General features: G+C 55.0%; 11 protein-coding genes across 11 annotated transcripts; 5 read left to right on the forward strand and 6 right to left on the reverse strand.

Moving 5' to 3' along the window:
• Positions 1-61: 61 nt before the first annotated feature.
• N657DRAFT_684902 (uncharacterized protein) lies at positions 62-577 on the reverse strand (the record flags this gene model as incomplete). Its single annotated transcript, XM_062796731.1, has 1 exon — positions 62-577. The coding sequence occupies one exon, from the start codon at positions 575-577 to the stop codon at positions 62-64; it is 516 nt and encodes a 171-aa protein (XP_062642648.1).
• Positions 578-1,128: 551 nt separating this feature from the next.
• On the reverse strand, positions 1,129-2,788 carry N657DRAFT_650847 (kinase-like protein). Its single transcript, XM_062794042.1, has one exon. It carries the CDS (start codon positions 2,653-2,655, stop codon positions 1,345-1,347), a length of 1,311 nt encoding a protein of 436 aa, XP_062642649.1. The 5' UTR covers positions 2,656-2,788; the 3' UTR covers positions 1,129-1,344.
• Positions 2,789-3,165: 377 nt separating this feature from the next.
• N657DRAFT_325621 (uncharacterized protein) lies at positions 3,166-3,792 on the reverse strand. Its single transcript, XM_062786823.1, has one exon. It carries the CDS (start codon positions 3,738-3,740, stop codon positions 3,315-3,317), a length of 426 nt encoding a protein of 141 aa, XP_062642650.1. The 5' UTR covers positions 3,741-3,792; the 3' UTR covers positions 3,166-3,314.
• Positions 3,793-4,506: 714 nt separating this feature from the next.
• On the forward strand, positions 4,507-4,882 carry N657DRAFT_637728 (uncharacterized protein; the record flags this gene model as incomplete). The annotated part of the gene is made up of 2 exons (XM_062791530.1): positions 4,507-4,635; positions 4,709-4,882. The coding sequence occupies 2 exons, from the start codon at positions 4,507-4,509 to the stop codon at positions 4,880-4,882; spliced, it is 303 nt and encodes a 100-aa protein (XP_062642651.1).
• Positions 4,883-6,089: 1,207 nt separating this feature from the next.
• Positions 6,090-8,231, reverse strand: N657DRAFT_605519 (uncharacterized protein). The gene is made up of 3 exons (XM_062790191.1): positions 7,885-8,231; positions 7,666-7,815; positions 6,090-7,613 (listed from the first exon to the last, which is right to left on the reverse strand). The coding sequence occupies exons 1-3, from the start codon at positions 8,043-8,045 to the stop codon at positions 6,293-6,295; spliced, it is 1,632 nt and encodes a 543-aa protein (XP_062642652.1). The 5' UTR covers positions 8,046-8,231; the 3' UTR covers positions 6,090-6,292.
• Positions 8,232-8,380: 149 nt separating this feature from the next.
• N657DRAFT_650852 (uncharacterized protein) lies at positions 8,381-8,728 on the forward strand (the record flags this gene model as incomplete). Its single annotated transcript, XM_062794043.1, has 1 exon — positions 8,381-8,728. A coding segment is annotated over exon 1 (167 nt), but the record flags the coding sequence as incomplete, so codon positions are not given.
• A 1,973-nt stretch (positions 8,729-10,701) lies between these two features.
• N657DRAFT_582867 (uncharacterized protein) lies at positions 10,702-11,525 on the forward strand (the record flags this gene model as incomplete). The annotated part of the gene is made up of 2 exons (XM_062789638.1): positions 10,702-10,787; positions 10,856-11,525. The coding sequence occupies 2 exons, from the start codon at positions 10,702-10,704 to the stop codon at positions 11,523-11,525; spliced, it is 756 nt and encodes a 251-aa protein (XP_062642654.1).
• Positions 11,526-12,148: 623 nt separating this feature from the next.
• Positions 12,149-12,930, forward strand: N657DRAFT_650856 (ergosterol biosynthesis protein-like protein Erg28). Its single transcript, XM_062794044.1, has 2 exons — positions 12,149-12,287; positions 12,360-12,930. Exons 1-2 carry the CDS (start codon positions 12,228-12,230, stop codon positions 12,711-12,713), a joined length of 414 nt encoding a protein of 137 aa, XP_062642655.1. The 5' UTR covers positions 12,149-12,227; the 3' UTR covers positions 12,714-12,930.
• Positions 12,931-14,312: 1,382 nt separating this feature from the next.
• On the reverse strand, positions 14,313-15,050 carry N657DRAFT_711514 (uncharacterized protein; the record flags this gene model as incomplete). Its single annotated transcript, XM_062797442.1, has 4 exons — positions 14,313-14,460; positions 14,532-14,655; positions 14,719-14,815; positions 15,010-15,050. The coding sequence occupies 4 exons, from the start codon at positions 15,048-15,050 to the stop codon at positions 14,378-14,380; spliced, it is 345 nt and encodes a 114-aa protein (XP_062642656.1). The 3' UTR covers positions 14,313-14,377.
• A 1,270-nt stretch (positions 15,051-16,320) lies between these two features.
• N657DRAFT_325748 (uncharacterized protein) lies at positions 16,321-17,489 on the reverse strand. Its single transcript, XM_062786824.1, has 4 exons — positions 17,365-17,489; positions 17,087-17,278; positions 16,737-17,022; positions 16,321-16,664 (listed from the first exon to the last, which is right to left on the reverse strand). The coding sequence occupies exons 2-4, from the start codon at positions 17,108-17,110 to the stop codon at positions 16,375-16,377; spliced, it is 600 nt and encodes a 199-aa protein (XP_062642657.1). The 5' UTR covers positions 17,111-17,278; positions 17,365-17,489; the 3' UTR covers positions 16,321-16,374.
• A 158-nt stretch (positions 17,490-17,647) lies between these two features.
• Positions 17,648-19,477, forward strand: N657DRAFT_650859 (zf-C2HC5-domain-containing protein). Its single transcript, XM_062794045.1, has one exon. It carries the CDS (start codon positions 17,738-17,740, stop codon positions 19,361-19,363), a length of 1,626 nt encoding a protein of 541 aa, XP_062642658.1. The 5' UTR covers positions 17,648-17,737; the 3' UTR covers positions 19,364-19,477.
• Positions 19,478-19,641: the final 164 nt, after the last annotated feature.

The raw sequence follows: 19,641 nt of genomic DNA on the forward strand, positions 1-19,641 counted from the left end.
CAGTCCCTTGCAGTCTTGCCAACTTCATACCAACTCATGCCAATTCCCGTCAACTGTGCCCTTAACGCGCATCCGCGCCGTTATGCGTCCCTGGACCCATCCCATCCGTAATCGTCGCATGTGAGCCGATGGCATGTGAATCCTCCTCTTCGCCAACGACCTCGCCCTCACTGCCCCACCGCCCCTCCTGCTCTTGATGATGAACCGCGTCATGTACCTTTTGATACGGCGGCGGTGGGTCAAGGGCCCCCGAGGCGGTAGCCACCGCTGGCGTACTCGCCTCTTTCAGTGCGATCTCGCCTTTCCTTGCCTTACGTCGTCGATGGCCGAGGTAGGCGAGAAGCCCCATAATCACGATAAGGAAGAAGACGACGGATAGAACTATGGCGGCGATGATCCTGGGAGAGAGATTTTTGTCGCGGTTGTCTGGATCGAGCTGGAAGGGGCCCACGGTGTCGTCGTCATCCTCGTCTGGCCGGCTGAATGGCGGGTATCGGGGGGAATTGTCCGAGTCTGATGTGTCCCGTGTATATATCAAATGGTAAAGGATGTTGATTGCTCGTGGTACAGCAGACATGGCGAATATCATGTTTCTTCTTGGTTAGGAAAGGCGGTGCTTGTTGGTTACCTGAATGGCTTCAAAGTGGGAACAGGTGTAACAGGGCTTGAGCAGGGAGCCGGGGAACTGATATAACCTTGAACAAGCCTCTGTACAACTTCGGGTGTTCCCGATGCCCGAAACACGTCTTGATGGTGACCCCCGATTTGGTAGCTGATCGCCGTCATCAAGCTCAAAGTTGATGGCTGCCATTCACGGCAATCCCCGAACAAGCCGAGAATCCTCATGCAGTCCAACAACCACCGGAACCCCTCCACCTGTTTTGTCCGCAGCAATTGGGGGCTGAGCTGTCACCTCATGGCATACTATTGGCAGGTTGTTCTGTTGTGCTTCCGCACCGAAACATGGACCTGACGCGGAGAGAATCTGGTAGGTGCAATACCGGCCTGCTTGGCTTCGAGTCAAGAAACGACGGGTGAAAAACTTGCTATTGTTCGGAACAGCGGAGGACACTGAGACCAGCTGCAAGCTTCGGCAACCAAGTCCCATCACTTGAGCGCTATCAGACCCTGTCACCTGGTGAAGCAGTGATGGTGGACGGTGTATGTGTGAGAGAGTCATGTAAACCAGGAACCAGGCAGGGCCTTGTAGTGTCTCCACGCCCCTTTACTGCAGTGTTTCCTCTACTTCTTCGTTGTTCTCCTCTTCGCTTCTTTGCCACCTTTGAAGCCATGCGGGATTAGTACATGGGTTTATCGACAAATCTCAAGATATACACATGCTGTTCAACAGTTGTTGAGGTTTGGCTTGAGAACATCCATCAAGCGAGGAAACGCTCCGTCTTCCACCGCATCAATCCACTGCTCTATCCGTTTCAAATACCATCCGGCGGCACAGCGGCCGACAGCGCCCAGGAAATCCAGCTTCAAGGTCCCATACGTAACCTCTGTCTCCCACTGCGGCCAAAGCTCCTTCATCTTTGCAGCGTAGACCTTGCGCAACTGCGTCTGTTCATACTCCATCAAATGAATCCAGTAAAGCTCAGTCTTTCCTTCGTCATCAAGCTCCTCGGACCCAATGACATCCTCGCTGGCGTCTGCATATCCTTCTCGATTTGGCTCTTCTTCCCGTGCGGGCCCGAGCAGAAACTTGGGCATTTCAGCAGCGACCCAAAGCGGTTCGCACGACACGCATTCCCAATCAATCAGCGCCGTGACTTTGCCGTCATCGTCAACTAAGATGTTCTGCAGGGAAAGGTCGTCGTGCCAAAGGACTGTCTGTTCGGCTGGATTCAGGAGAGGGGGGAAGATTTTGGGAAGCAGCTTCGTCAACTTTGCGGCGACCCGCAGGCAATTCTCGGCTTCTTCTCGATCGTCTTCGTCTTCTGCCTTGGCCGACAAATCCGCTTGCGCTTGGCAGATGATGCTGAGGTATGCACTCAGCCAGTCATGACTGGATCGGAAGGGGCCGCGGGCAATGTCGTAGTTGAAGTGATCCCCCATGAAAAACATGCGAGATACGATCCGGCCGGGCTTCGGATCGCCGTAAATCGAATCAGACCCCGGGTCACTTGGAAAGAGTGTGCCGATGGATTGAAACTTGGCGTCCTCGTGGCTGTGACGGAAAAGCCGGCTTTGGAACTCCGCGACCTGCTCGACAAGCCATGTCTTTTCAGCCATGGACAGCTTGCGCCACCTCTTGTACGCCGAGACGCCGGGCATCAACTCCATGAGAATCCACTCAAAGCCAATCTCGTTGTCTTGGGTGTCGTCAAAGGCGATGATTTTGGGAACCGGGACGTGGGTCATGCGGCGAATCCAGCGCAAGGTCGTCACTTCTCCCTGTGTTTTGTGTTTGGGGTCGACGGGTAGAGACACACGGAGTAGAGACTTGCCATGCGCGGTGTCGATTAGATAGAGCTTGTTGAAGGCGCCCTCGGCATGAAAAGTGACGCGGCAGTCGTCTTCTGCGGAGAGCCCCAGGACTCTTCGGCAGACTTGAGCGATCTTGTCGACCTGGGGCTGCCACGCCCAACGGGGCGTCAGGTCGAACCCTTCATCATCCCACTCGAGTCCGTCGCGTTGGTGATGCAGCATTTTGATACAGTGGCCGGAAGATGCACCAGAGCCTGCTGGGAACGAGTTGACGCGAGAAGCAAATAAAAGGAAACGTAGAGGTAAGGTGCTGTTTTCAGTTTGGTTGCCAACTTTGTTGCAGTATGAAGCAAACTTTGGCAAAGAGACCTTGTCACTCTTTGTCTGTCATGTGACCGCTGCGGCACAAATCTTACCTCAAATGGGGCAATCACACGTGTGTCAAAATTCTCAATCAATTGGAAGTCCCATTCTTGCTCCTGAAATAGACGTGCAGTTTCCTCATGAATTCTTTCAACTAATCCATCATCGACGAGCGTCATTACCAAACAGCAACAAACATACAAACATGCAGAGTACCTAAGTGACTGAACCAAATGACAGTTGAGTGAGAAATCAGAACTTGAGAATATAAGTACCTAAAGAGTACTGGCGATAAAGCCAGAGTGACAAAATTTTCATTGTTACCTTTCGTTTACTATAATACCTTATAGCTAGCCATCTATCTATGGGATAGCCGCCATCTGCTATTTCTCTCGCCAGAATTAGTGATTTGGCGATCTCCCTTAGTTACAATATTGACACCGAAGGAGTCGACTGCGGGGCAAACCACATACCAAAGAGTTCCCCATATAGTTTAGACCACGTCTCTGGCTCAGATTCTAAGCGACCGGGCATACTGCGTGTATTGACCCCAGCTCAGAGACAGGCACGACTTGATAGGGGCGCTTGGACTGCTCCAGCGCAGCGCGGATAGTCACATGGCTCATGGCCTTGGATGACTGGCTGAGTATAGGCTCTCGATGGAGCTGTAGCGTGAAGGGACAAAGAAAGACCCTGAGAAGGCGAAGGGATTGGGAGCCCGGAGGGGGCCAAAAAGGAGAAAAGGACGAAGAGGCGCACCGCGCTCTAACGCCATACTGGAGCCGCAAGCGCGCAGCGCGAGCTGTGCAGCTAAGTGACGAACACGGCCGGGCGGCCGCCCACAGCTTTGTCGTCACCAAGCCCGAAAGGTGAGTTTCGGACTGCTGGATGGGAGGGACTGCTGGGAGCGCCCGAGCGGCAACTAAGCCGCGCGGACGCAGCATGAGAGTGAATGCCTTGCATGTAAATTAGCGCGGAGGGACCGCTAGCCCTAACTGGGCGGGGTGATTGCCCTTGCGGTGTAGGATCAATACTGTATATATATTGCCTGTAACTATTTTCCTTTTCCACCGGTAAGAACCAACCCCTACACAGGAACTCTGGACAGTCCCATCCAATCAATGCCGTGTGGTCTGGGAGCCCAACGGGTGCGGGTTCACATCCAACGAGAGACTGGGGCATCTCCGCTCCTGCAATAGATATCGCCGCTTAGCAGCCGCCTACGACGCGGGCGGACGCGTCCCCAAACGCGGCTAGTCAGCGACCCAGGGCTTGGCCGGCTGAGCGCTCAACTCGGCCATCCCTCATGCTTCACCTCTTGCTGCGCCGCTCTCCCACAGGAGAGGAAATAGCCGCCACTCTGAAACTTAAGCCATACGAAATGATTGGGCGAGCAAACCTTCCGTCTTGCGTCTCCTTGGTTCACTTGTCGCGCGGGTGAGACAGGAGTTGAGGAACCACCCGGAGGAACCTGGCATCTCGAGTGGACAAGATGCTTTAAAACGCCCTCACCTTTCCACCTCAGTCTAGCTTTCCTCTCGCAGCAATCTTATTGTCATCACAAGCCCCATTCACACTCGTCCTTCGAGATTACAATCCCAGATCTTCCCCCAGCCCTGCCACTTGTTCCTGCCACCCAGATCTCGTCTGTCCCACGTCCCCGCCCCAGAGCCTTGGTCAACCACTTGCCCGCATACAAGCTGGTTTGATATGGGTCGCAACAAGAAGAAGATTCTCCGGGATTTCATCGACAACATCCCAGACCACAAGCTCGAGAATTTCTCCGATGGACCGGGCACCATTCACAAGGACATCGACCTTCGACTCGACATGCAAGGCGTGAGTGACCAACAACTTGTTTCTGTCGGTGGCATCGGCTCTTGAGCTGTACTAACAGATGTTCAATTATTAGATCACCAATAATGACGAGTGGAATCTCCAGATTCAAGTCAACTATGGTTGCAAGACCACATCCTTGAAGCCGTATGCCCCGGACACAGTGGCCGGACCGGTTCTGGTGTCCAGAACGGCTCCGCTCACGCCGGAGGAGATCAGACAGATTTTCAAGGATACTTCCATTTTCTGAGTCAAGGGATTTTACCGGAGCGCATAGAATCAACGCATTGAGCCATAATGTTATATAGATATCTCATTTGTCGTGGCATTTGCTGGTGGTTGGAGGGCAATCAGGGTCAATTTGAACTCGAACAACTTTATATTCTTTTTCAAACATTGCCCATTTAGTGACACTTGCCTATTCGATTGTTGTGGCCTGACCAGCCAAAACAACACACACTTTGCCCTCCCCTCGCCACTAACATCCGTACCTTCCAACACCCCGGGTGATTCGGGGGGCCTTCCAGGAAGAGCATTCACGCTCAAGTACCCACGGGTGCCATGGCAAAGAAGGCACAGAAGTCGCAGAAGTCTCAAAAGGCCGAGAACCGGGGAAGAGTAGGATTTTCCAGCGGTTCGCAGGACGAGAGAGCTTGGGCTGAGGCCACAGACAGTTCGACACCCGGTGGGACAAGACTCCCATCACCCCTGCAACCAAGATCAAGCCCATCATGTCCAACGCAGTGGGTACTAGCCGCGATACACCACACTGCACACGCAACGACCAGTGCCAGCTCGCTTCTCTGGCCTTACATCACCAGCGACAACCAATGGGACCTGCAGCTAAAAGCATTCACCACCCCGGGACCCCGTCGCTCAGCTGAGCGTCCGACAGCATCATCGCAAAGCCGGTATACGTCCCTGGGTAAATCCCCAAACCCCCGAGCAGATTCGAAACTGCTTGAGGCACACTATTTGGTCAGCCGTCAAAGGCCTCGGCGCGGGATAGGAAGGCTTAGGCACGTCACATGCCACATCCCATGTCGGATCTCAACTGGGGGTGGGTGTCGGAGCTGGCTGCAGACCAGGGCGACATGGAGGGTACCTACACCCTAGCCTTAGGACATGGGGAGTACTTACATATGGAGAGTTTTTCCACTCTTAGCACCAGACAATGGTTGTCCAAGTGGATAGCTTGGGGAGCTAATTTGCAGGAAGACGCCGGTGTTCTGACCTATCATCGTGAATCCAGAGTTTATTTTGGCAAGTGAACATGCATCGGAATACATGGAGCAAGAGGAAGGGCAATAATACATGGAGGCAGAAAAAGAAACACACATATAGGAAAGAAAGAGAAACACATGGTCCGCAATCGCCGGAATCCCGGCACGCCGTACAGAACTTGATAGCCATCTAGGTTGAGGACCGGACGACCTAGGCCCGATTGCAAACGACTTGAGGTGTGGGTACCGCTAAGTGTAGTAACATTGATTAGATCGCGGAACCTGACCACGACCAAGGCAAACAACCCAGGGAATGAAATGGAGGAAAGCTGAGGCCACATATCACAGTATATATCTTAACCTGGCAATTGCCTACAATATCGTCCTCCAAAGCACGACAGATACGCCGACTGGAAGCAGCCAACAGCAAGAAATCATTACCATGCCCCGGTATTAACGTCCGTATCCAGCGGTCCATCCACAACCTCGCTATCCTCCAACGCCGTCTGCCGAACACCCCTTGTCGCGTTGGCCAGCATCTCGGCCTGCACCTGCGCAAACTTCCCTTGCCAATGCTGGAGATCCTCAGGCTTCTGCAACAGCCCGGGAAAGTCGATCAATGCAAGCAGGATGTCCGCCACCGCCGAGCTATGAGGACCCCGCGCCTTCTCCAGCGCGCAGTACGTCCGCAGGAAGTAATTCACCGCCTCGTCCATCCTGCCCGTGACATACCTTAGAAAGCCCATGATGAAGAGATAGCTCGGTAAGATGCGGTTTGCACCGGTGGAGTGTGGGGAGGATGACTCCGTCGGGAGGTGGGCGCTGACCCTGCTCAGCAGCTCCTCCGCTTCGTCGAACCGCCGACACGTGATGTAGGAACTTGCCGTGCCCAGAAGCAGGCGGCACTGGGCCGTTGTAAGCCCCTTCTTGCCGCGGTGCCGCGATAATTGTACCTGCTCTTTTATTCGGCAAGTAACATGGTCGATCTCGTCCTCCACGGCCGCGGCGCCCCTCAGCCGGAGCACCAGCAGATACTCCCTCAGGGCATTGATGGTATTCTCATCCTCCAGCGGCGCGGCAGTGTCTTTGTTGTTGTGGTGCCTTGCCTCGAGATGGTCCAGCCGGACCTTGGCAGTACCCTGCAACACGAGCAGGTACTCGGACATGTCCAGCGACCTGATGCGCGCCCAAGCCAGAGTCATGGGGTGTTTCTCGCCCAGTATCACGGCGCACAGCCTCGAGACAAACTGCACCACCGCCTTACCCAACGCGGGCCTGCGCGCCGACAGGTAGAAACAGCAGCGCATCAGCGCAGGGAAGACAGAAAAGTCTTGCTCTCGAATAAACTGCGGGAGGTCGTCGAGCAGATGATTGACGAGCCGGACGGCGTCTGCGTCGCGGCCGGGCCAGTCCGACACGTTCCGCACCCTGTCGTACCAAGCGTTGAGCCGGGCGTGGGCCTCGATGCCGCCGCGGCTGCCGACGTAGCGCTTGTGAGACGGGGAGCCGGCGAGGTGCCAGAGACCTTGCTCGAACGCGCCTTCGGTATAGTCGCGGAAGAAGCGGAGGATCTCCTCGTGCACGCGCAGCTCTTGGGCCGCGTTCAGGGTCTGGGGAACACACGCGGGCTTGGGTATTTGAGGGGAACCTGGTGGAGGCGGCGTCTTGCAGATAATCTCGTTGCTCAGATCGAGTGATTCTCGGCCGTGCTTGGCCCAGAAGTCGGGCGTGCGGGCGAGATAGCGCTCGATGTCCTCCCTGGGAGTACTCAGTTAACAGTGGAAGCAAGTCGGCATGACGTTCAACCTACCAATCGACCGGACGGTTCCGAAGGAGGAAGCATGACTTCTTGCCCAGGAGGTCGCGCTGCTTCTTGAGCCTGACCATGTAGGCTACCTCAGCGGCCTTGTTGTTTTTGTCTATCCCCCATTTCCTAATGCGGGTTCTGTACATTTTGACCCTGCACAATGATCACGTCAGTAAAAAGACTACCAGGGTTGAGCTTCAGTTCATTCCCCGGGAAACGCACGTCGCAAAGAATAAGTAATTCAATGCCATGTGTTCCATGACCTCCTGCAAGGATCGCTTCTCATGCAGGTACAGCTGAGTGATGGTCTCCCTGTGAGTGTCCCAATCCTCGGAGCTGGCATAGAGCTCCTGCATGCTTGGCTTCTTGTTAGACGGGCCCATTTTGGCAAGGTTGGAATAAGAGCAAACGAATTTCTGGTCAGTGGTTCGGTGGGAGATGAAAGCGGCCGTTTTGGTTTCCAAGTCCCCTTTCTTGAGGTTGGTGAAGTTGCCAGTTACCAAGCCTCGCCGGCTCGCGTGGGGCAGACGGACTGATCTTGACCCGAAGATGTTGGCCTGGTGTTGAGGCTGTGCTCCCGGCTGAAAGCTTGTTGAGTGGTTGGTCGAGGAACTTTCTGCGGCATGCCAGGATTTTGGTGGGTCCACGGAATGTCCTTGCATAAGTGCGGCGGGGGTCCGGACAGGACCTCAGCCTCCACTCTCTCTGTAAGAACCCATGTTGGGCAGCCAACAGTTACATGCTCGAGTAAGCTTAGACCAACCAAGTTGGTATTGAATAAATTGAGGTATGAAATGAAGCTTGCATTGAAGTCACGATTCCAGAGTGACCACACAATGAAGGATCAAGATAGTGGGTTAGGGTGCCTTAGAATGTCCCTTTCTTTTTTTTTTTTTGGAAAATTGTCCTCTCTCATCCTCCCAGGGGAATTACCCCCTTATATAGAGACAGTGTGCCATGATATAACGTTTATGTCAGGAACTGCGTCATTGTGATGGATCTGTGTTGACTGAGAGTCTCGCATTGAACATCAGTGCTCAGTCCGTGAATCATGGTGCCAAGGAACCCACTCAGTTCAACAACCCACTGTCGTTGTTGCTGCCGCAGGCTCTCGACGCCATCCGTATATCTGAGGTGTATTCGTAGCAACGTGTCGTAGTCGGTCCTGAGCCTGGTCCTCGCGGCAATCGCTTTTTGGCCATGGTTGCCGCGCTGTGGCAGCATTTTCGAGCGCCGCTACCTCGACTATGGCTAGCGCACCGATATCCAGCACCGAATCAGGACACGTAGGCACCAAGCCATGGCCCTGGGATGAGTTGGAACCACTCACTTGATTGTGGTTGCGGTTGGCCTACTCATCATGATCTTGAGCATGCGGGTTTTGGAAACGTGATATTAAATTATGGTGAGAGAGAGAACTTGAAAGCACCTTACTCACCTCAGAGTCCGATGGAACTAATTTAGCGCAGATCGATAATCCGGTAAAGATAGAACGTGGAGAAGTCTTCAAACCCCGCTGAATACCTATCGCGACGCCGAGCTTCATATGTGAGAAACAGCTAGACGACGTGTCCCACCAACCGGACAACCCCTGCAACCGGACATGCCGATGGTCATCATTCACCCAAACACACCATCTCCCACACCATCTTTCTCACCCAATTCTTCTTCAAACCAGTTCAAACCTAGATCATGGCGAACCTCAGAGAGCAGCGCATTCAATCAGCGCTTCAAGATGTCCAGGATGGTGTTTCCCTACGCGCAGCATCGAGGCGATGGAACATCCCGAGAACGACGCTGTCCGACCCGTCAAGAACTCTAGATGATTCAGAAGCAATAGCCGAAGAGACGAGGTCCCCCGAGCAGCCATCTACGCCTACAAAACCGCAGCCACACGCGGAGAACTCTATTCTCCGGACTCCCCAACAGGGTCAGGATATCCGGAGGGCCGTCGACTTAGCCAGGCAGCACGTCTCGCCAACCAAACGCAGCGTAAGAGCGCTCGTTGCCAAGGTTGGAGATGTGTTGGATACGAAGAACGCGGAGATCGCCGCTTTGAGGGAGGCTTTGCAAACCGCACGCAGGGATCTAGAAGCTCAGAAACCACGCACGAAGACTAGAGTCAAAGAGAATGCCAACGACTCGTTTGCGCGTGTTGAGGATATAACTGCAGCTCAGGAAGCAAGTGAGAGACCCCCCAAGCGGAGGAAGGGAGGCAGGCAGAATAACCCAGAGCCAGTCGTTGAGCAAGCGCAGGAAATGATCATCCATGGTCTGGATCGTCTTCGGCAGGCTGAGGAGATGTAGAAAACCAAGATTTAGTATAGTTTATATGGTTGTGGCAGGACAGGAGCTTGTTGAAGCCCAGGCGTGGTGGACGTCGATCGTGTCCGGTTTGGGGTCATGTCGTCTAGGGCTTGGAGCGTGATCAGCCCAAGCGAGCGAAACCGCAACCCAATAGCCCCTCAGTCAGCATGAGGGGCACGTCGTCTCGTTGAGTGCGGGATATCAGATCTGGTCTCGGACGGTCGGAGTGGATTCTCCGTGATGATGATGACTGGGCATGCGTCTGCTGCTCCGAAGGGCGAGCAGACTCGTTCACTGTCTTTCTGTTGGATAGAGCTTGCAGGTATAGAAAGCATCGTGGGGACATCTTGTAGTGATGCACATGCGCAGCGATGTGGATGGGGTATATTGATGAAACTAAAAGGTTCCAGCCGGAAATCAGTGATCGAGCATCATGACGGGTACGTCTAGGCACTCTTGAAGCACTGTACATGTACGGATCCCTAGTGCATCACCCGTCGGCCCGTGTCTTTCCGCAACTTGAGCCAAATTTTGTGGAGCGCACTTGCCCAAGTAAGCAAGCGGGGTCACGTAATCCGTACACTTCGCGCCTTGGCGCCGCGCGAACCCACTCTTAGATCTTCGGAGCATCAGGTTTCCTATCTACATACCTCTGTACTGGCCCATCGTACCTCCCCAACTCCGCTTCGCGTCCACGGGTTGTCACCAGCTCAATCATTAAGAACACAAGAGATGCAGCTCAATAAAGAGCGCCAGCGCAAGATACGGAACATGTTGCATAGATCGTTTCCCAGAGAGGACACCCCCCAATTCGAGCAGTACGTCCCACCTGCCTTCGCGCTCTTGCCATTGGGCAATCCCGATCGCTCACAAAGGCCTTTGGCAGATGGGAACGCAATCAACAGATGTCGACCCTCCTCCGCCTGCCCCCCGAGCTCCGAAATCGAATATACGAACTCGTGCTCGACGTCGGCCAAATTCACGTGTGTTTCAAGAAGTGGAAGCACCGCATTCAGACGCGCAACGGCCAGCGCTACTACGAGACGACCGAGGGCGGCTTCTGCTGCCAGATCCTCGACAGGGACCAGAACCCATGGAAAGCCATATCAACGACAAACGCCCCTAGCTCGGCGGCCTCGCCTCGCCGCGGCATGACCCTCCTGTCGCCCGTCTGCCGCCAGCTCTACCACGAGACCGCCCTGCTGCCATTCCGCCTCAACGCCTGGTCTTTTGAGTCCGCCCAGGTTATGGACCGATATGTCATGAAGGAGAAGCGACTGCCGCGCCCACACCGGCGCGCCATCCGGTTGCTCTACTCTCCCGTCGTCCTGCCGGCGCCGGTCGAGAATTACTTTGGTGGTCTGCAAATGATCGTGCTCGATTCGGGACTGACAATGGTGAGGCGCGTGGTCGAGCCTGGCTCGGACATTGGCCGCCACCGTGCATCTCTCGGTTGGGAGGTCCATTCCGGGACCTGGAAGAGAACTCGAGCCGAGGGCCGTCGTCTTGTCGTCGACATGGATCGCCTTTGCCCACCTGAGGACGAAATCTGGTAGCGTCTTCAAAATACGAGTGCGAGACGTGCCCGTCACGTCAGTCCCTCAAAACTGGCATGGGTGCGAACGGGAGGTTAGGGTCTCCGCCGCGGTAGCAGTCAACTTCTGGGGGTTCCAGCCCGTCAGTGGCCGTTAGATCTCAGCTCTCTGAGGGTTCTCATCGCCCGACCTAGGCGCTGCCTTCATCGTGCTTCGAGTTAGAGTATCACTCAGCCATGCAGACCCAATCTAGGTTCTCTGGTGTGTGCGGTAGGTATCCTAGCTCTTTCGGAGTTGAAAGAGCGGTTGGATTCCGGCCGACCATGTGAGGTCAGCGACAAGCCGCTCAGGTTGAATGGTAAGGTTCGCAGTCACCCTGTGGGGAGCGTGACACTGGTTTGGCCATTGCAGTGGAGCGTCAGTCAACTTCAACTAACCCTCTCCAGCAAAAACTATAGACTTGGCGTCAGCCTGCTTGGCGTTTGGTTGGTAAGCCATCTGTTTTGGTAACGGCTTCATATTGACGCGAGGATGAGTGGAGCACGTTAATGAGGAGCAAACCAGCGTTGAGCTTCAAGCAGGGATTGGGGCGGACATAAATGAGATATGCCCAGAGAATGCTAATATTTTCAAGCCTCTCCCCTCGTTCGTTCAGACTTGGTTACGGGAGCTAGTCATTCGCATCTTGAATCACAACGATTGCTACTGCAAAGAACAAACACCATGGCGACTATCCTGCCATCGTCGATTCAAGACGGCTATCTGCCCTACCTGATGCTCTATGTGCGTACTAATTAATAACCCGCCGGAATTTGGAACCTTCCGCCGCCACTGACTGGGGACGTGCTCTGACAGACATCTGTCGCCGGCATCGCCCACACGGCATGGTGTTACCTCTCTAAGGACCCTGCGTCGTCCATGCGCATGTTCCGCGGCCCGCGCAGCCCGACACCGACGCCTCTCCTGGCGCATGTATACGCCGTCAAGAACTTGTACACGTCCGTCATCCGGTTGTACGCTGTCTATCACCTCAACAACAGGCCCTTGTACAACCTGGCCATGTTGAGTTATGCAGGCGTGCTGTGGCTATACTTCACCGAGTATGCCATTTGGCAGACGGCGCGGGGAAGCGACACGCTGATCCCACTAGCGACGTCGGGGCTGGGGCTTGTGTGGATGTGGGTTCAGAGTGACTGGTATCTTCGTTAGGGGGCGTTGTCCGAGTTATGCATCCTAGGTATATTCATTCGAGTTCCCGGTAGGAGAAGGGCTGGGGCCCGGGGGCTGCGGGAAACACACACCAACAATGAAAGTGGGAGATATGGACGGGATTAGACGCATGTATATCATCAACTCTCTTGCCTTGTATAGGGGGCTGGGGGACCTTCCCTTCCTCCGGGGTTGTAACTAGTACAATTTGTCGGAGTAAAACGACCTTGCTCTGTCTGCAAGGCTGTCTCTTTGAGTTCTTTCTCCTTACACCTCAGAGACCCCCGGCCACCTACATAATAAATCTTATCGCATTACAAAGAAAGCTACAGGTTATATACAGCTCGAGCAAAGCCAAAGTCCCCCGATGGTATCAAGCCATCAGGTGCCCAGTGTTCCGACTCCGATCCGTAATTCCACCAGACTTCAACCGCCTGAACGTCTATCGTGAATAAGAGTTTTGAATCGAGATAACACCAACACCGTGATACCTAGGACCGAGCTCGAACGCCCGGCGTGCTCAGATCGACCGTCAAAAAAGTCCTCATCACAAACTCGACTGTGCCTCCAAATTGGCCACCCCATCAAGATCGCCACGATGGCGCGAACGGCGCGCGCTATTTGCCGTTTGTCATGATATCCGGGCAGGCCCGCCCGGGTGTTGGTGAAATCACCAACGGGGGGGGTTCAGGTTCGGTGGTACAGCCGGCTGCGCGGGGGCTGACCGGGTTTGGGCGCGATGTATCGATAATGTCGTTGTTTCATCCAACAAGATGGAGATGGTAGAAGGCACGGCGCCTTTGGAAGCTGGAATTGAGCGACTCGTGGATGGATGATTGGGGGATGTGAGTACCGATATTGGTCCAGGACGACACTCGTAGTCGCCAGGCGAATACTTCACGCTCTCTGCCGTCCCAGCGGCCTGTCGAGCGGGTGTGGTGGGCGAGCCATAATTCGAGCGGGTGTGGTGGGGGAGCCATAATTCGAGCGAGGCCAGGTGTTTTGGGAAAGGTGATATGGTTGTTATCGGTAGAGAGCGGGGGCAGCTCGGCCGGCGCGGCTGGGCCGGCGTCTCCAAGTCTGACAGTAAATTTGAGTGTAAAGGGTTTGCGCATCGCTGGCGAGGATGGTGGTGTCTGGTGTCACTGTCGGACAACCCCGGTAAGACTTGCCCAAAACGTGCGCGCCGCGCCTCGTCGCGGCGAAACTGCCCTGAACTGTTGGGATCGTAAGCTGTCTCGGACCGGTGGTCTTCCTTCTTGGACGGGGTGTGGATGTCGAGTAAAATTGAAATATTGCTACCAGGGCCGCCACAGCATCGGCAATGGATTCATGGACAACGCTGTCGTCCATCCCGCTGTCTTTGTTGCCACTGCCCTTGGGGCCGCCGTCATCGATACCACTGTCATCAGCGCTCCTCTTCGTTGCCCTTACCTTCGCAGGTGTCTCCTCCAGTCCCTGCTCTGTTTCACGAGAAGCCAAGGGGCATCATGAGTCAATGAGGTATTGCCTCATGTCTTGCTATTCGAGTGCCCGGGGAAACGCCACACGACACTTACTGCTGCTGCGAAAGTCTCACTTCTTCCCCTGCGGATTGTAGTGACTGCGACTTCGTCGACGCACACCTCTCACACCCCCGAGGGAGCCGCATTTTCTACGGCGCCTCAGCGGTCGCGCGCGACTCGCGACCAATTTTTATCTAATTCTCGCCTCCTTGACCTCGAGTTCGCGTAACTGCTGCTGCCGCCTTTTTCCGAGTTAACGCAGCCCACAAACGGCTCATAGCCCCGCGAGCACCTCTTACACATGAGGTCTTACACATGGGCTCGCGCCATTTGCTGGTGGCCTGAATGATGAGGGCTTCTGCGTTTTGGACTCGCTCAATGTCCAGCTCGCGCAGTTCTCCCTTGGGGTCGGGCCGGAGCTGCAGATAACGGACAGGCTGTTGGGGTACGATAGTCCAGGTTAGTTGCATTGGAGGTGACGGCTTCAGGCGGTGCCTTACCTTTTCCTTCCTGAGCTCCTTGAGTGGCTTGCTATCATCTGCCTTCCGAGTGTCCAACTTCCGAGTGACTTCGACGAAGGTCAAAGTGTCTTCATTTCTTTGGAAGGTGCATCCCCTCTCAAGCTAGTGCGGCAAGAGGCACCCTAAGTTTGTAGGTGGAGATCGGGTTTGGTGTAAAGTTGTGATCCTGTGATGAAAGTCGATCAGTGTTGGGAACAGCAACGAGAAATCTATGGCAACAGTCGGCCTAAAAGGAGAATATCCTGAGAAGGAAAGATTGAAGTACTTTACCTTATAGTTATCATAGCTTCGTTTAAACGTTTGTCAATCATTGCCGCAAAAAAGGGCTTGTTTATACAATACAAACCCCTATTGGCCTAGCTGCGCAGTGCTGGGCATAATACAATTCAACCCTAATTTGTTTGTTAGCGTGAAATTTACTAGGTAGGTGTCTGTACTTCATCTATATCACTAGGTATAACTATTTGTGTGAATACCTATTACGGTCCTGGGGGATGGGGGATGAATGATGATAGAGCAGGGAAATCCAATTGAAAGGTGTGGGGGGTATCGTGAATTTAAGATAACCAGGAAGGTATTTTCAAATAGGACAATCGATAACGTTAGGTGTTTTTGCCTTCATGTTCAATATCCATCCAGTTGTAGACAGCAAGTCCATGGCGACTCAGAGCAGGTGCGTGGGCAAAATGCAATTCAAGATGTGCTCTAGGGAGACGGATATGGGCAGTTGCGGATCGGAACGAAGGAGGAGATTAGCCGGGTGACTCGATGATGGATGTCTGAAATGTCCCAGGAGCCTTCAGCAAGCGCTCAGACATCCCTCGTGTCTCCTCCGCGAAAGTCCCTGGGTTTGAGAATGGACACTGGCAAAGTCCAGCTCACCACCACCGTCCCTCCACATTACGGAGTCAAATGCCAATACACCAACAACATGCGGGCAAACCACGGAGGTGGCGCATTGCGTCAGCGGTCTATCAAGAAAGGCTTTGTGTGACAGGGGAGGGAATACTGAGCCGCTTGGTAGGTACAGCGATCCTGATGTACATCAATCATTGATCAGTCAGTGATCTTGTAATACCTGATTACCTCCATGTCGATCGCTTGGGAAATGTGGTAAATAGGTGCAAACAATGGAACAGAAGTTCAATCATCTGGCCTTCCAGTAATCTGTCGTGAACTGTAAAGGAAGGCCAGGGTGCCAAATACCCTGACAGATCCGAATCCATCCCAGGATAAGGGGCCAGACACATGTAAGTGACACGAGTAAGTGACATTACGTTCTCTAATGGCTTCAGAGCACGCGGGCTATCTCGGCCTCGGCCACCTGGTCAATATCGTCGGCGAGCTGGCGCAGGCCACGTGCTATGGTCCATTTCTCTTGGTAAGACCAGCGGCTGTGGATGCCTGTCTCCTCACCGATCGCTGCAAGGGCGAGCGGCGCAACTGGAGCAGGCGAAATGGCCGGAGCGGCGAGGGCAGTGGGGGCAGCCAGAGTAGCCCGAACAGCAGCTACTCTGAGTCTCATTGATTGCGAAGGACGGTCAATTACACGTGGTATGGGATCCTGTAACTATGTTGGAGAGATTGAGATATGAGTGCCTTGTCTGGGTAGGACAGCTCGCATGGCACAGGGAATCAACCTGTCCTACAGGGCGTGAAGCGTCCTTCTCGCGACCAGAGTTGCTTGATTCGCGCAGCAGGGCTGGAGGCGGGCGGCGGCGGGGAAGTTGTTCTTGAGCCCGTTGGCTTGTAGTTGGGCAAGTATACCTTGAAGCCTTCGAGTCGCTTGTGTGTGTCGGTGACACAGGACGGGCTAGCTCCTTTGGGCGCAATGATTCGGTGGTGAAGGGGCCAGGGAACAGATCGACTAGCTTGGCGGCATTGCGTGCGCTTCGACAGGGGTTCCAGGGATGAGTCTGTGGGTGCTGCTCGTTCTATATTCTCAGCCATGGCCGTGGTCGGTAAAGTTGGCCATACTCAAGATGCAAGGGGCTTACTGCGGCTATTCTCAGCTCGCGGCTCTTTCCCGGTGTGAAATCGTAGCGAGAGGTGTTTCGACCCATATCGTCGATTGGCACAGGCTCCGTAACTGCCAATTCGGGAAACGATGCAGCTTTTTTGAGAAGGCCTGTTTCCGGCTTCGCAGCTTTTGCAGGGGCGCTCGGGAATGTGTCCCGTTGCCTGCATCAGCGCAGTTTCGCAGTTGCATTGCCGTGCCCAGTTGGATGGCACGGTACTCGCCAGGAGTTTGGGGTGTTGGCTGAGCTGTACGTTCCTGAGCGGCTGTTTCACGTCAATTCCAAGTAGCGCCGCTGACTTGGGAAGATTTGGGGTGACCAGAACTTACTTGTGCCGCGATCAGTTTCACCATAGCCTGGCTCGGTACACCAGGTCCTAGCTTGGGATCATCGCACGCCCTCTTGATATGATTCTGAGAAGGGTTAAAATGGCGTTTGGGCTTGGATCCACCTCGGCGGGTCTATTTTGAGACGGCATGCTGCGGTGCGCTATGTCAGGAAGAATTGGTAAGGGATGGAGGCTGCGATTAACGTCTCAATTAAGTCAGCGGCTCTGACGAATTACTCGCCCGGCGTTAAGGAAGCTGTAGAGCCTATGGTTTCATACCTGTACGTTTTGGAGTAATAGCTAGTTTTCTCCAAGCGGACAACTCTGCTAGCCAGGGTTTCGATACTCGTGTATCAACGATTTGGCACGTTCCAATACCGGCTCCTGCAAGGTAAGATCGAACTGTCGCAATTGTGGGGTTGAGCGATAGGGTGTGGAAGGTACTGTACGTACAGTACTACCCCGCCTAAACGAGTTAGTACACTGTATCTAACCTAAGGTACAGTACCTTAAGCATCCAACGCGATGGTATGGGGCGTTCTGAGATGCAGCAACAGCTGCAGCATCCAATCCAAAACCTCACAAACGCAGCCACCATCACTATACAAAGTGCCGTTTGGTTAACTAAGCACCCTCTCCGACTGCACTCGCAATGTCCAAAGAACAACTCTTTCAGTTACTGCCGCTGCCCGACGACGGGTTGCAGCAAGTGCTTGAATATGCTGCGACGCTCTCCAAGGCCGAAGCGGCCGAGCACTTTATCAACATGCTGGGTGACTCACCTCAGGTCATCGACTTCATTTCCACCTTCAACGCACGCCGCGCCGAACCGATTCCGGCGCCTGCAACCGCGCCGGCCACAGCGCCCAGCTCGAACCAGAACTCCGACGTCGACCATGTCCCGAAGCATCGCCGCGGCCCTAAAAAGAAGAAGCCGCCCCTGCATACCTTACCTCCCCGACAAGTTGCATCGTTCGAGTTAGCGTCAGGGACTGTGTACAATAAGAAGGATCAAGAGGAAGTCTACATATCCGGTAAGTCAGGCACGTCAACACCGTCCAGCAGTAATGCGCACCGCAACGGTGTCGCAGCTGCCAAGGCAGCAACGCCGCCGCCCCAGCCCTCGAAGCCCCCTCCCTCCGCCGCGGGCACCCTCGTGTCGGAACTCGGCGTCCCGAAGCCGAAACCCAAATCCAACCCTGTGTCCCGCACCTCGACGCCCGGCCCGTCCTCGTCCCGCAACACGCCCAGTACCACCAAGGTCTCCATAACAGGCGGCATCCCAATGCACGGCAGCTCGACCGCGCTCGCCGACCTGGACCAAGCCATCCGCTCGCTCGAGCTCACGACCAACCCGTCCCACACCTCCAACAGCGCCTCCAACCTCGCCGCCCGCCGGTGCAACTGCGTCGCAACGCGCCACCCACTCCTTGAAGCCGCGCCCAACTGCCTCAACTGCGGCAAGGTTATCTGCATCAAAGAAGGCCTGGGCCCATGCACCTTCTGCGAACAACCGCTCCTCTCGTCAGGCGAGGTGCAGTCCATGATCCGCGAGCTGCGCGCCGAGCGGGGGCGCGAGAAGCAAGCGTTGGACCGCGAGGCGCACAAGCGGGCCGAGGCGACCAGGCCGCCCAAACCGTTCCGGCGGCCGGGGGTCGACGACAAAGACGACCTGACGGTGGCAGAGGCGATGGCGTTGCAGCACCGCGACAAGCTGCTCTCGTTCCAGGCGCAGAACGCGCGGCGCACGACGGTGCGGGACGAGGCGGCCGATTTTGATGTCACTGACTCCGGGAGCATGTGGGCGAGCCCCGAGGAGCGGGCGCTCGCGCTCAAGAGGCAGCAGAGGCTGTTAAGGGAGATGGAGTGGAATGCCAGGCCTGAGTACGAGAAGCGGCAGCAGGTGGTCAGTATTGACTTGACGGGGAGGAAGGTGTTTAAGAAGATGGCAAAGGTGGAACGGCCGCCGAGCCCGGAGGAGGAGGATACCGAGGGCGAGGACAATGGAGGTCCTATATCAGCGCAAACTGGAGGAGCGAGGGGACACGGCGGGGCGTTCAGCAAGAATCCACTGCTGGGTGGGTTGATCAGGCCAGTGTACGATCCCAAGGGCAAGGGAGTCGAGTTGGAGGGCAGGAAGGACCGGAGCGCACGGTGGCGAAAGGTACAGGATGACCTCGACGACAACGAGGCTGTCATTCTAGACGGCGGAATGTACGGGAGAACTACGGAGGCCCAAACAGCAGGGTTGGGGGGCGATGAGCCGGAGTGCGGATGATTGCTAGTTCCGCCTGCATTGGCTCTGGGCGTCCCAGTCTCGCTAGTCTAGCGGGGCTTGTCAAACCAGCAACCTTCTACTGTAGAAATGGAACCTTGGTGCCGGAACCCGAGCGCCGTGTGAAAGTGACGTGGGCCCGGCTTGGCGTCTTTTATTGCGCACTTCTCTCGCGAACATGACGATGACAAAGCTGTTGGATTCTGTGCACAATAGCAGTCATTACCTGCTGGGACGCGGCCGCGAGCTTGTCAATTGTCGCCGTGACACCACCCAGTGCA

Source organism: Parathielavia appendiculata, assembly GCF_033297405.1.
Source record: "Parathielavia appendiculata strain CBS 731.68 unplaced genomic scaffold N657scaffold_36, whole genome shotgun sequence".
Taxonomy (NCBI): domain Eukaryota; kingdom Fungi; phylum Ascomycota; class Sordariomycetes; order Sordariales; family Chaetomiaceae; genus Parathielavia; species Parathielavia appendiculata.